The following is a 13,156-nucleotide window of genomic DNA, read 5'->3' on the forward strand; positions in this document are numbered from 1 at the left end:
TGGATGGATAGCTGGTTGACTGGATGTGGGCCTGGTTGGATAGTTAGATAGTGGATTACTTGGATGGATGAAAGGATGGATGGATAGATGTAAGGATGGGTGGGTAGCTGTCTGTCTCCAACGTGTTCTGCACTCTACCATCTCCACTGTAGCCCGTGCCCCACTGGAGGAGGAAGAATCATCCCAACCCCGCCTAGGCGACCTCACAGCCTCCAATGTCACCCCTGACTCCGTCCAGCTGGAATGGACGGTCCCTGAGGGCACCTTTGACTCCTTCACGGTGCAGTACAGGGATGCACAAGGCCAGCCCCAGGTGGTTCCCGTGGATGGCGAGTCCCGCAGTGTGACCGTGTCTGACCTGGCACCATCCCGCCGATACACATTCAACCTCTACGGGATCTGGCAGCAGAAACATATTGGTCTTATTTCCACTGATGCTGTCACAGGTGAGGTTAACTGCATGCACTGTCCCTGCCCTCTCTGTGGGCTGGTTTTTGAATTGGGCAGGAGCCTGAGTAGGGTCCATCCTGCACTGCTTGGGCCTTTTGGGAAACACAAACAGATCTTGGGTACCAACTGGGGAATGGATGAAGGGATGGGAGCATGCAAAGTCAGAGGGATGGATGGATGATGGGATGGTTGGTTGGAGGGATGGTTGGATGGATGGTGGATGAATGGTTGGATGATTGGTTGTTCTGAGGGAGGAACAGAAGGAGAGTTTAGATGGATAATTATATGGATGAATGGAGTCTGGTATTAAGCAAAGGAGAAGGGTGGATGGAGAAATGAGTGACTGGATGGACAGAAGCATGGAAGGAGGTTTGGACCAATGTTTAGAGCAATGGCTGGGGGACAAATGAGTGGCTTGATGTACACATGGTCGAATGTATGGATAGATTCATGACCTGATGGATAGAAAAGGCTCACGGAAAGATGGGTAGCTGGAAGACTGGATGAATAGATGGAGAAATGGCTGGCTGCCTAGTTGGATGGATGGATGGATGGATAAATGTATCCATCCATCCATCCATCTGACCAGGCAGCCAGCCTGAGTGGATGGAGAAATGGATAGGTGAATGGTTGGATGGAGAAATATCAGCTTTAATGGGAGGACTATTGGGTGGATTGGTGGATAGGTGGATGGATAGACAAATGGATATCTGGCTGGCTGGATAAATGTATGAATTCATAAGACAGATGGATTGATGAATGGGTGACATGGTATGATTAATGGTTGGATGGATGCTGGGATGAATGGATAACAAAATTGTTGGATGATTGGAGTCACAGAATGAGGAATGGAGAATGATTCATGGAGAACTGCATGACTGGATGTGTGGAGGCCTGGAGGGGCAAAGCACAGATCTGACTGTGTGATGGAGTGGGTGGATGGATAGCTGGCTGCGTGGCTGGATGTGTGAATGTCTGTCCCCAGGATGCCCTGCACTGTGCTCTCTCCATTGCAGCCTCAGCCCCACCAGAAGAAGAACCACCATCCCAGCCCCGCCTGGGTGAACTCACTGCCTCCCACACCACCCCTGACTCCGTCCAGCTCGACTGGACAGTCCCTGAGGGCACCTTTGACTCCTTCACGGTGCAGTACAAGGATGCACAAGGCCAGCCCCAAGGGCTGCGCATGGACAGTGAGTCCCGCAGTGTGACCGTGCATGACCTGGCTCCATCACGCCGCTACAAGTTCAACCTGTACGGAATGTGGGGACGGAAACGTCTTGGCCCCATCTCCACTGATGCGATCACAGGTGAGGGTAGCTGCGGACGTTGTCCCTGTCCCCTTTGGGCCTTTGGTTAGGAGTGGGACAGGAATGTGGTCATGGCCCATCCTTCTCCATTTGGACAGTCTGTGAAATGGGAACAAGTCTTGGGTGCTGGCTTGGGCATGGATGGAGGGATGGATGCAAGGTTGGAGGGCTGGGGGTATGGATGCATGGCTGAAGTGATGGAAGGATGAAAAGATGACTGGATGAGTGTGTGGCTGGATAGATGGGTGGATGGTTGGTTGATTAGATAGATGGAAAGATGGTTGGATGGATGATTGGATGCTTGGGTAAGTGTGTGGCTGGTTCATTGATTGCATGGTTTAAGGAATGCACGGTTTCGTGGAAGAATGGCAGGATGGATGGATGGATTGATGATTGAATGAAAGAATGGACGGGTTCGTTGGTTGGCTGAAGGAATTAGAGAATGCTTAGATGGCTGGGTGGTTCAATGGAGGGATGGATTCTAGGCCTGATGGATAGAAAAAAAGGTTCATGGACAGATGGATTACTTGATGGATGAATGGATGGAGTAATGGACAAGAAATGGATGCGTAAATGGATGGAAGGAAGGATGGGTGGAGAATCAACTGGATTTTTGGGAGAGTGGATGCTTGGGCGAATTAATGGATGGGTGAATGATTAGATGGATAGAGAGAAGGGTGAGCAGAAGGACAGGTAGGTGATTGTTTGATTTGATAGCAGGGTGGATGATTAGATGGATGGTTGGATGGATAGAGTGATGAGTGGAAGGCTGGCTGGGTGGCTGGGGGAGTGGCTATCCCCAGGGTGACCTGCATTGTACTGTCTGCCTTGCAGCCCCGGCTGTGGCCCCACCGAAGGAGGAACCACCATCCCAACCCCGCCTGGGCGACATCACGGCCTCCCACGTCACCCCCAGCTCCATCCAACTCGACTGGACAGTCCCCGAGGGCACCTTTGACTCCTTCACGGTGCAGTACAAGGATGCACAAGGCCAGCCCCAGGTGGTGCCCGTGGATGGCAAATCCCGCACAGTGACTGTGCCCAACCTGACTCCATCGCGCCGCTACAAGTTCAACCTGTATGGTGTGTGGGGACGGAAGCGTCTGGGCCCCATCTCCACCGATGCCGTCACAGGTGAGAGTGGGACATGCAAGGCTGGAGGAATGAAGGGATGGATGGATGGATGGATGGATGACTAGATGGATGGCTGGATTGATGAATGTGTGCCTGTTGGATGGCTGGATGAGGGATTGCTTGGACAGGTGGAAGGATGGATGGATGGAAGTATAGATGGTGGATGGATAGATGAATGGGTAATTGTGTGGTTGGATGGACGGATGGAATCAAGGACTAAGAGGTGCAAAAAGATTCCTTATAGAAATGGGCAATTGGATAGCTGTGGATGGATGGATGGACCAATGGTTGTATGGCTGGATGAGTAGATAGTTAAATGGAGAGATAAACAGATGGATGGATGAGTGAAAGAATGGACTGAGAAATGGATGGACAAATAGATGCAGGAATGGACATGTGGACCAAAGCTGGTCTAATGGGAGTTTAATAGATGGAGGTATGGCTAGATGGATGGCTGGTTGAGTGGAAGGGTGGATGGACAAATGACTGCTTAAACATGCTGACAGACTGATGAATGGATGAATGATTTGATCAATGTACAGCTGGATAAATGGGTGGGGGGATGGGTTGGAAAATGGGGTTATATAAAGATTGGGTGGATGGATGCTGGACTGAATGGAGGTTCAGATGGAGAATCAAACTGGAAGGATGGATGGATGGAGGATGGGAGGGAGAGAGGGAGGAAATCATGCAGTGATGGATAGAAAACTGCATGAAGAAGTGAGTGGATGAATGGAAGTCTGGACTGATTGATGGACAGATGGGTGGATGGATGGATGGATTGCTCTGGGGATGGTTGGGTGAGTTGATTGATGAGTGGGTGATCAGATAGGACAGATGGACCGATGGATGGATGGAAGGACGGGTGAGTGGCTGACTGTCCCCAACACACCCAGAACTGTGCCTTCTCTGTTGCAGCCCCAGCTCCATCGGAGATGGAAGTGTCATCCCGGCCCCGCCTGGGCGACCTCACGGCCTCCCACGTCACCCCCAGTTCTGTCCAGCTCGACTGGACGGTCCCCGAGGGCACCTTTGACTCCTTCACGGTGCAGTACAAGGATGCACAAGGCCAGCCTCAGGTTTTGCCTGTGGACGGCGAGTCCCGCACGGTGACTGTGCCCGACCTGACTCCATCTCGCCGCTACAAGTTCAACCTGTATGGAATGTGGGGACGGAAACGTGTTGGCCCCATCTCCACTGACACCGTCATAGGTGAGGGCAGCTGCAGGCACTGGGTCAGTCCCTTCTGGGCCCTTGGTTCGCATCAGGACAGGACCTCAGGTCTTAAGTGCTGACTTGGGGATGGATGGAGGCATGGGTGCATGGATGGGTGGATGGGTGGATGGATAGCTGGTTGGCTAGATGTGGGCCTGGTTGGATAGCTAGATGGTGGATTACTTGGATGGATGAAAGGATAGATGAGGGGAAGGATGTAAGGATGGGTGGGTAGCTGTCTGTCTCCGATGTGCCCTGCACTGTGTACTTTCCACTGTAGCCCGTGCCCCACTGGAGGAGGAAGAACCATCCCAGCCCCGCCTGGGTGACCTCACGGCCTCCCACGTCACTCCTAACACCGTCCAGCTGGAATGGACGGTCCCTGAGGGCACCTTTGACTCCTTCACGGTGCAGTACAGGGATGCACAAGGCCAACCCCAGGTGGTTCCCGTGGACGGCGAGTCCCGCAGTGTGACTGTGTCTGACCTGGCACCATCGCGCCGCTACAAGTTCAACCTGTATGGGGTGTGGGGGCAGAAGCGTTTTGGCCCCATCTCCACTGATGCTATCACAGGTGAGGGCAGCTACAGACACTGACTCGGTCTCTTCTGAGCCCTGGGCCTTAATTACTGCCCTGGGTTTTCATCAAGGCAGGAGCTTGGACAGGAGGAACAGTCTTGGGTGCTGATGTGGGGATGGATGGATAGATGAATGGATGGATGGATGGATGATGGCCTGGCTTCATGGCTGGATGAGGGCTTGCTTGGATAGATGGAAGGATGGATGGGTGGATAATTGTGTGGTTGGATGGATGGATGAAATCAAGGACTACAAGATAAAAAAAAAGCACATGGAGAAATGGGCAATAGGATGACTGGAACTGTGGATGGATGGATGGACCAATGGTTGTATGGCTGGATGGGTAGACAGTTAGATGGAGAGATAAAGAGATGGATGGATGAGTGAAAGAATGACTGAGAAATGGATGGACAAATAGATGCAGGAATGGACATGTGGACCAAAGCTGGTCTAATGCGAGTTTAATTGATGGAGGTGTGGCTAGATGGATGGCTGGTCGAGTGGAGGGATGGACAGATGGGTGGATAATTACACAGATGTACTGATGGACAGATGGTTGAGAGGAAGGATGGAGGGACAAACTGCTGAATACTTAAACAGACTAATGAATGGATGAATGACTTGATTGACAAACAGGTGGATAAATGAGCAGATGATCGAGTTGACAAATGGTGTGAAGATTGGGTGGATGGATGCCAGGATTACTGGATGGTTGGATGGAGAATTGAACTGTTGGAGGGAGGGAGACATTCATGGAGCGATGGATGGAAAACAGTGCATGGAAAAATGGGTGACTGGGTGGGTGGAAGCCTGGAGGAATGGATGGACAAATGGACAGATGGATTGGTATGTGGACGGTTGGATGATTAGATAGATGAGTGGACGGATGTCCTCAATGTGCCCTGCACTTTGCCCTCCCCATTGCAGCCCTTACTCCATCAGAAGAGGAACCACCACCCCAACCCCGCCTGGGCGAGCTCACGGCCTCCCATGTCACCCCCATCTCCGTCCAGCTCAACTGGACCGTCCCCGAGGGCACCTTTGACTCCTTCATGGTGCAGTACAAGGATGTGCAAGGCCAGCCCCAGGTGCTGCCTGTGGGTGGTGGGTTGCGTATGGTGACTGTGCCCGACCTGGCTCCATCCCACCACTACGAGTTCGATCTGTACGGGATGTGGGGGCAGAAACGTCTGGGCCCCATCTCCACTGATGCCATCACAGGTGAGAGTGGCTGTGGGTCCCTGATATCTCCCTGGTGGGTGCCCGATATCTCCATTTTCCCAGGTCCCTGTTGATGATGGGGTAACTGATGTCTCCAGGTCCTCCAGGAGGTCCCTGCTGTGTCTAAGGGCCTCTAGGGTTGGGGGTGGTGGGCTATGGCATCTCTAGGGTGCTATTGGTCTATGGGGTTGTCTAGGGCTCTACTGCATATGTGAGATCCATGGGAGGGCACTATGAGGGTTTTGGGGGTGCTACAGGGTCTATGGGGCACTCTGGGTTCTATGGGGGTGTTTGTGGGGGCCTGTAGGGGAGTCTATGCAGATCTGTGGGGTCTACAGTGCTGTATGGAGTCTATAGGTCAGTGGGCTCTGTGGGGGTCTATTGGGCATGATGGGGTCTGTGGAGCTCTGTAAGGGGCCGGTGGGGGTCTATGGGGTCTGTGGGGCAGTATGGAGCGCTATGGGGCACTGTGGGGATTTGTAGTGTCTATGAGTCTGTGGAGGGATCTTTGGGGTCTCTGGGGATCTATGGGGTCCTAAGGGGTCTATGGGCTCTGTGGGGCTCTATGGGGGGGGTGTCTTTGGGGCTTATGGGGAGTCTCTGCAGATTGCGATGGATTCCATGGGTCTCTGTGGGATTTATGAGTCTATGGGGTCTATGAGGTGGTCTGCAACATCTATGGAGTGCTGTGGGGATCTTTGGGATCTGTGGGGGGATCTGTGGCAGTCTGTGGGTCTTACTGGAGTTCTGTGGGGTCTGTGGGGTTCTGTGGGGTGCTATGGGGTCTCTGGGGGGAATTTGTGGGGCTCTGTGGGCTCCTATGGAGTCTAAGGGGCACTGTGGGATCTATAGAAGTTCTGTGGGGTCTATGGGGCACTATCAGATCCATTGTGGGATTTTATGGGGGCTTGTGAGGTGTTATGGAGTCTATGGGGCACTATGGGTCTGTGGAGATCTGTGAGGTCTATGGGGCACTATGAGGTCTAGGGGATGAGAGTTTATGGGGATCTATGGGATGTTATGGAGCCTATGAGGCACTATAGGATCTATGGGGGATCTGTGGGGTCTATGGGGTCCATGGGGAATTACAGTGACTATGGAGAGAGTTTATGGGGATCTGTGGGGTATTATGGAATCTATAGGGCAGTATGGAATCTGTGGGGGATCTGTGGGGTCTGCGGTGTCTACGGGGAGTCTTTGGGGTCTATGGGGCACTATGAGGTCTGTGGAGTCTGTGGGGTGCTGGGGGGGTCCGTGAGTCTCTGGAAAGCTCTGGTTGGTGTCTGGTGGGTCTAGGTGTCTCTAGGGGGGGTGTGGGTGTGGGGCAGGACCTCCAGACCTATGCAAGTGCCCCGCCTCTAGATCCGGCAACACTGCGGGGGCTCTGGGTGGAGGCGGTGACGCCCCGAAGTGCCCGGCTGCGCTGGGACCCCCCCAACGCCCCTCCCGGTGGCTACGTCCTCTCCTACGGCCCCCCCGGTGGTGACCCCCAGGTACTCCTAAACCCGACCCCCCACCCCTCTCCCTGAACCCCCCTGAGACTTCAACTGGCCCCCCCGATATCCCTCTGGGCACCCCAATATCCACCTGGGGACCACAATGACACCCCAAAACCCCTTGGGCATCCCTATATCCCATGACACCCCAATATCCCCCTGGACACCCCAATATTCCACCTGGGGACCCCAAGGACACCCCATGAACCCCTTTGGGCACCCCAGTATCCCTCTGGGGACCCCAGTGTCATCTCAATATCTCCCTGAGCACCCCAATATGCCCTTGGGGACCCAAATGACACCCCATGAACCCCCTGAGCACCCAATATCCCTCTAGGGACCCAAATATCTCCCCATGACCCCTTTGGAGCCCCAATATCCTCCTGGAGACCTCAGTGACACCCCATTAACCCCTGGGCACCCCAATATCCCCCTGGGGACTCCAATGACACCCCAGTATCCCCCTGGGCACCCCAATATCCCTCCAGGGACCCCAATATCACCCTGTGACCCCTTTGGTGGCCCCAATATCCCCCCTGGGAACCCCAATGATACCCCAATTCCCCCTCTGGGCACCTCAATACCTCCCTGGGGACCCCTAATATCATCCTGTGACTCCCTTGGTGACCCCAATACCCTCCCGGGGACCCCACTAACAGCCTGTGACTCCCCTGAGCCCCCTGCTGACTCCCCCACCCCCCACCCAGACGCTGCGGCTGCCCCCCGAGGCGACAACCCACGAGCTGGTGGAGCTGGAGCCAGCTGGGCGCTACCGGGTGCAGCTCCGGGCCCTGGGTGGGGGGCAGCCTGGAGCCCCCCGCGAGGCCACCTTCGCCACCCGTGAGCCGGACGCTGGGGCCCCTTGGGGAGGGATGGGGGGCACCCGGTCACCTGGGACCCTTTGCGGGAGGATGAGGGGGAACCCGGATGCCTGGGTCCCTAGTTGGAGGATGGGGGCATCCAGATGCCTGGGTCCCTTTGGGGTGGGGGCACCCTGGGTCCCTGGGTGGGTGCTGAGGGCCCCCTGGACACCTGGGCCCCTCTGGGCACCTGGGTTGCCGGGTGGTGTTGAGGGTTCCCCGGACGCCTGGGCCCCTGGGTGAGTGCTGGAGACCCCCAGATGCCTGGGCCCACAGGATGCCTGTTCCCCCCCACCCCCCGCCCCGGACACCTGGGTCCCTGGGTGAATGCTGGAGACCCCTGGATGCCTGGGCCCCCCTGGACACCTGGGTTCCTGGGTGGGTGTTGAGGGTTCCCCAGATGCCTGGGCCCCTAGGTGGGTGCTGGAGCCCCCCCACCCCGGACGCCTGGGCCCTCCTGGACGCCTGGGCCCCAAGGCAGCACGGTCCTTCCCCTCCCCCGCAGCACCTCTACCCTTCCCGTACCCCCGGGACTGTGCCGAGGAGCAGCTCAATGGCCCGGGGCCTTCACGCCAGACCCTCATCTTCCTCGATGGTGACCCCGGGCGGCCGCTGCGGGTCTTCTGCGACATGGAGACCAACGGCGGCGGCTGGCTGGTGCGACTTGGAGGGGGGCAATGGGGGGCAATGGGCGGTCCCAAGGGATCCAGAGGGCTCTAGGAGGCAATGGGGGGGGTCCTAGGGAGGGTTCTAAGGGGTCCCATGGGGGGGCAATAGGGGATCCTGGAGGGGGGGGGGGATCACAAGGGGTCCTAGGGAGGCAATAGAGAGTCCTGGGGGAGTCTCATGGGTCCCATGGGGGGCAAAGGGGGTAACGGGGGGGTCATGGGGGGCACTACCATGGGGGGCAATGTGGGTCCCTGTGGAGGGGTCCCAGGGGTCGAGGGGGTCTCTGACCCCCGGGACCCCCCCCAGGTTTTCCAGCGGCGCATGAACGGCCTCACTGACTTCTGGCGGGGTTGGGCTGACTACGCCCGCGGCTTCGGCAACCTCTCCCAGGAGTTCTGGCTCGGTGAGCGCCCAGGTGTCCGGGGCACCTAGGTGTCCGGGGTGGGGGTGGGGGGACCGAGCCACTGGGAGGGACCTGGGAGCCCTGCTGAGGGAAGGGACTCAGGTGTCTGGGTGCATCTGGGTGGCTCCTGGGAAGGACTCAGGTATCCAGGTGGCATCTGGGGAAGGTTCTGGGCATCCGGGCAACCTTGTGGAGACCCCCAGTGCCCTGGTAACCCTGAGGGACCCAGGCATCCTGGTGCATCTGGGTGGCCCCTGGGAAGGACTCCAGGTGGCATCTGGGGAGGGTTCCAGGCATCTGGGCAACCTTGTGGAGATCCCCAGGGCCCTGGCAGCCCTGAGGGACCCAGGCATCTGGGTGGCCCATGGGAGGTACCCAGGCATCCGGGTGGATCTGAGGAGGGTCCCAGGCATCCATGTAGTGCCGGGAGCCCCATGGGACCCTGATGTCTGGCCACAGGCAACGAAGCCTTGCACGCGCTGACCTGGGGGCGCCCCACGGAGCTGCGGGTGGACCTGCGGGCGCCAGGCGAAGCCGTCTTCGCCCACTACCGCGATTTTGCTGTTGCTGGCCCTGAGGACGACTTCCGCCTCCACCTGGGCGCCTACAGTGGCACTGCTGGTGCGGGGACACAGGGGACGTGGTGGGGTTGGGGGCAGGGACCTGGCCCATGGTGGGGTCTGGGATTCTGGGGACACGGGGGTCTTAGAGGTCCCCAAACTCTGGGATGGGTCCTGGGTGTCCCTGTCCCATAGATATGTGGGTCCTGGAGGTTCCCATCTCCTAGCTATGGGGGTCTGGTGTCCCCATGATGAGGATATGGGGGTCCTGGAGGTCCCTGTGTCCTCATGGTGGGGATATGGGTGTCCTGAAGGTCCTCATCTCCTAGATATGGGGGTCCGATGTCCTCATGATGGGGCTATGGGTGTCCTGGAGGTCCCCATCTCCTAGATATGGGTGTCTAGTGTCCCTATGATGGGGACATGGCGGGTCCCTGGAATCCCTGTCCCATAGATGTGTGGGTCTGGGGGTCCCCATGGAGGGATATGGGAAGGGGGTGTCCCACCCCATTGTGGGATCCAATGGGGTCCTACCCCAGTGATGCGGGCACCCTGAGGGTCCCCAGCTGGCTGCTGTGGAGGTCCCAGGGGGTTCCTGTCGCACAGCAGGGTCTGTGGTCCCTGTCCCATGGGGGTCCTGGAGGTCCCAAACCCATAGCGTGGGTCCTAGAGATCTCATCCCATTGACTTGAGGGTCTGGGGTGGAGACCTGGGGGTCCTGGGGTGGGGGGAGGTCCCCGTTCCAGAGACATGGGGCTTCCTGGCACCTGCAGACCCGGTGGGGATGGGTGACAGGGTGATGCTTGGTCCTGGTGACACAATGACCTGTGTGCCACTGTGGTGTCCCCTAGCTACCAGGTGGGGACATGGGGGTGGGTGGTCCTGGGTGACACCGATGACGTCGGTGATGGTGGTGACACTGGTGATGGTGCTGACACCGGTAATGGTGGTGACACTGGTGACGTGGTGGCCCCTCGCAGGGGACGCGTTGGGCTACCACGCCGGCAGCCCCTTCTCCACGCGTGACCGGGGTCTCCGGGGACGTCCCCGTCCCTGCGCTGTGTCCTACACCGGCGCCTGGTGGTACCGCAACTGCCACTACGCCAACCTCAACGGGCGCTACGGCACCCCCCATGACCACCAGGTGCGCTGGGCCCTATGGGGGCTATAGGGGCTATGGGGCATTATGGGGGCTCTGGGGGATCCTATGAAGGCTCTGGGGGACCCTATAGGGGTTATGGGGGCTACAGCATGCCCCATGACCACTGGATGTACCAACCCTTTGGGGGCTATAGGAGACCCTATAGGGGCTATTGGCTACACTGTGGGGGTCCCTATGGGGGCTATGGGGTACCCTGTGGGGGGATATGGGGCCTACAGCATGGCCTGTGACCACCAGGTGTTCCAGGCCCTATGAGGGCTGTGGGGGACCCTATGGGGGTTATGGGGGCTACAGCATGCCCCCCCCACCACCAGGGGTGCCTGGGCCCTGTCGGGGCTGTGGGGGACCCTATGGGGGCTAGGGAGGCTATGGGGAGTTATGGAGGTTATGGGGGACCCTATGGGGGCTGTGGGGGACCCTATGGGGGCTATAGGGGCTACGGCACCCCTATGACCACCAAGTGCCACCAGGACACTATGGGGGCTATAGGTATTGTGGGGACTATGGAGGACCCTATGGGGACTATAGCGGCTACAGCACCTCCCACAACCACTAGATGCTGCCAGGGCGCTATGGGGGTATGAGGAACCCCTAGAGGGAACCTTATGGGGACTATGGGCCCATGGGAGCTATGTGGTGTGGTGGAGTATGGGGGCTGTAGGGGTCCCTACGGGGGTTACAGCACCACCTGCAACCACCAGGTGCCATAGAGGGGTCTGGGAGCCCTATGGGAGCCCTATGGGGAGTATATGGGGAGTATAGGGGCTCCAGGGATCTGGAATGTATAGGGACTACAGGGGAGCTATGAGGGGTTATAGAAGGGCATGGGGGATGTAGGGAGCTATAGGGAGGATATAAGGGCTGCAGGGAGCTATAGGAGCTACGAGGCCTATAGGAGTATGGGGTATATAGGGGCTATGGGGGATATAGAGAGCTCTGGAGGGCTATTTGAGGGATATAGGAGGGCTTTAGGAGATATGTAAGGGCTCTAGGGGCTACAAGGGGGCTAGAGAGGACCATAGGTGTGCTATGGGGGGCTATATCTGGCTACAGGGGGCTATGGAGGCCACAGGGGTGCTATGAGGGGCCCACAGGAGGTCTATGGACAGCTATAGAGGGCTATAGAAGGCCTATGAGGGACTATAGTGGGCTTTTGGGGGGGGCTATAGGGTATCTAGGAGGGCTATGAGGAGGCCATAAGCGTACTACGGGGAGCTATAGGGGAGTTACGGGGCCTCTACTGGGCCCACGCCAACACTTGCTGGCCCCTATGGCCATGCTACCAGGAGCCATCGGGGGCTATAGGAGCTATAGGAGTCATAAAGGGACCTGTTGGGACTAGAGGAGAGCCTATGGGGTGGGGGGGTTATACCAGGGGTTCACTGTGTGTGGGGGATCCTATGGGGTGATATGAAAACTGGGAGCCCCATAGCTCCACCTGTGGCTGCCGGGGTACATATGGGGCTAGCAGTAGGGCTATAGGGGGCTATAGTGAGGCTATAGGGACCATGGAGGGCCCATGGGGCTACAGAAGGGCCTCTCAGGGCTACGGGAAAGGGTTTGGGGCGGCAGGGGGGACCCTATGGCAGGGCCTGGGGAGGGCAGTGTCTCAAGGCCCCTATAGAGCCCCTGTAGGCACCTATAGGGCTGGGCTGATGGCAGGGGGTGTCTCCGGCTCTCCTCTAGGGCATCAACTGGTTTCCCTGGAAGGGTTTCGAGTTCTCCATCCCCTTCACGGAGATGAAGCTGCGGCCGCAGCGCGACTGAGCGGGCCCAGGCATCCGGAAGGGGCCCAGGCATCCGGGGCGAGGGCCCCGGCATCCAGGGAAGGGCCCAGGCGTCCTGGCAGCGCCGAGGAAGGAGGCCGGGGCGGGTGAAGCCTTTATGGGAGAGCAATAAAAGCTGCGAGCGACTGAAGGTGCTGCCGTGCAGGGGCCCAGGCGTCCGAGGGGCCCAGGTGTCCGGGTGGGCATAGGCTGGGCCCAGGCGTCCAGGGGGACCCAGGCATCCGGGCACAAAGAGCAGAGGTGAATCCAGGCGTTTAGGCAGCGGAGGGTGGACCCAGGTGTCCAGGGTCCATGCGGGCCCAGGCATCCG

At 58.0% G+C, this 13,156-nt stretch overlaps 1 protein-coding gene across 13 annotated transcripts in view; it reads left to right on the plus strand.

The window, feature by feature from the left end:
* LOC134154152 (tenascin-X-like) overlaps nt 1-12,976 on the plus strand; it is a 56,068-nt gene extending 43,092 nt beyond the window's left edge. For 12 of the 13 annotated variants that reach the window (XM_062600850.1, XM_062600851.1, XM_062600860.1 and 9 more), the window contains 13 exons: nt 153-446; nt 1,467-1,760; nt 2,595-2,894; nt 3,813-4,106; nt 4,390-4,683; nt 5,616-5,909; nt 7,272-7,402; nt 8,113-8,245; nt 8,771-8,922; nt 9,241-9,337; nt 9,797-9,958; nt 10,878-11,041; nt 12,746-12,976. In XM_062600850.1, the coding sequence (XP_062456834.1) occupies nt 153-446; nt 1,467-1,760; nt 2,595-2,894; nt 3,813-4,106; nt 4,390-4,683; nt 5,616-5,909; nt 7,272-7,402; nt 8,113-8,245; nt 8,771-8,922; nt 9,241-9,337; nt 9,797-9,958; nt 10,878-11,041; nt 12,746-12,826 (2,690 nt within the window). In that variant the 3' untranslated portion in view covers nt 12,827-12,976. The remainder of the gene's footprint in view (nt 1-152; nt 447-1,466; nt 1,761-2,594; nt 2,895-3,812; nt 4,107-4,389; nt 4,684-5,615; nt 5,910-7,271; nt 7,403-8,112; nt 8,246-8,770; nt 8,923-9,240; nt 9,338-9,796; nt 9,959-10,877; nt 11,042-12,745) is intronic. The other variant, XM_062600859.1, reaches the window with a different exon arrangement.
* The last annotated feature ends 180 nt before the right edge of the window (nt 12,977-13,156 follow it).

The sequence above is a fragment of the Rhea pennata genome, unplaced genomic scaffold (genome assembly GCF_028389875.1).
Source record: "Rhea pennata isolate bPtePen1 unplaced genomic scaffold, bPtePen1.pri scaffold_118, whole genome shotgun sequence".
In the NCBI taxonomy this organism is placed as follows: domain Eukaryota; kingdom Metazoa; phylum Chordata; class Aves; order Rheiformes; family Rheidae; genus Rhea; species Rhea pennata.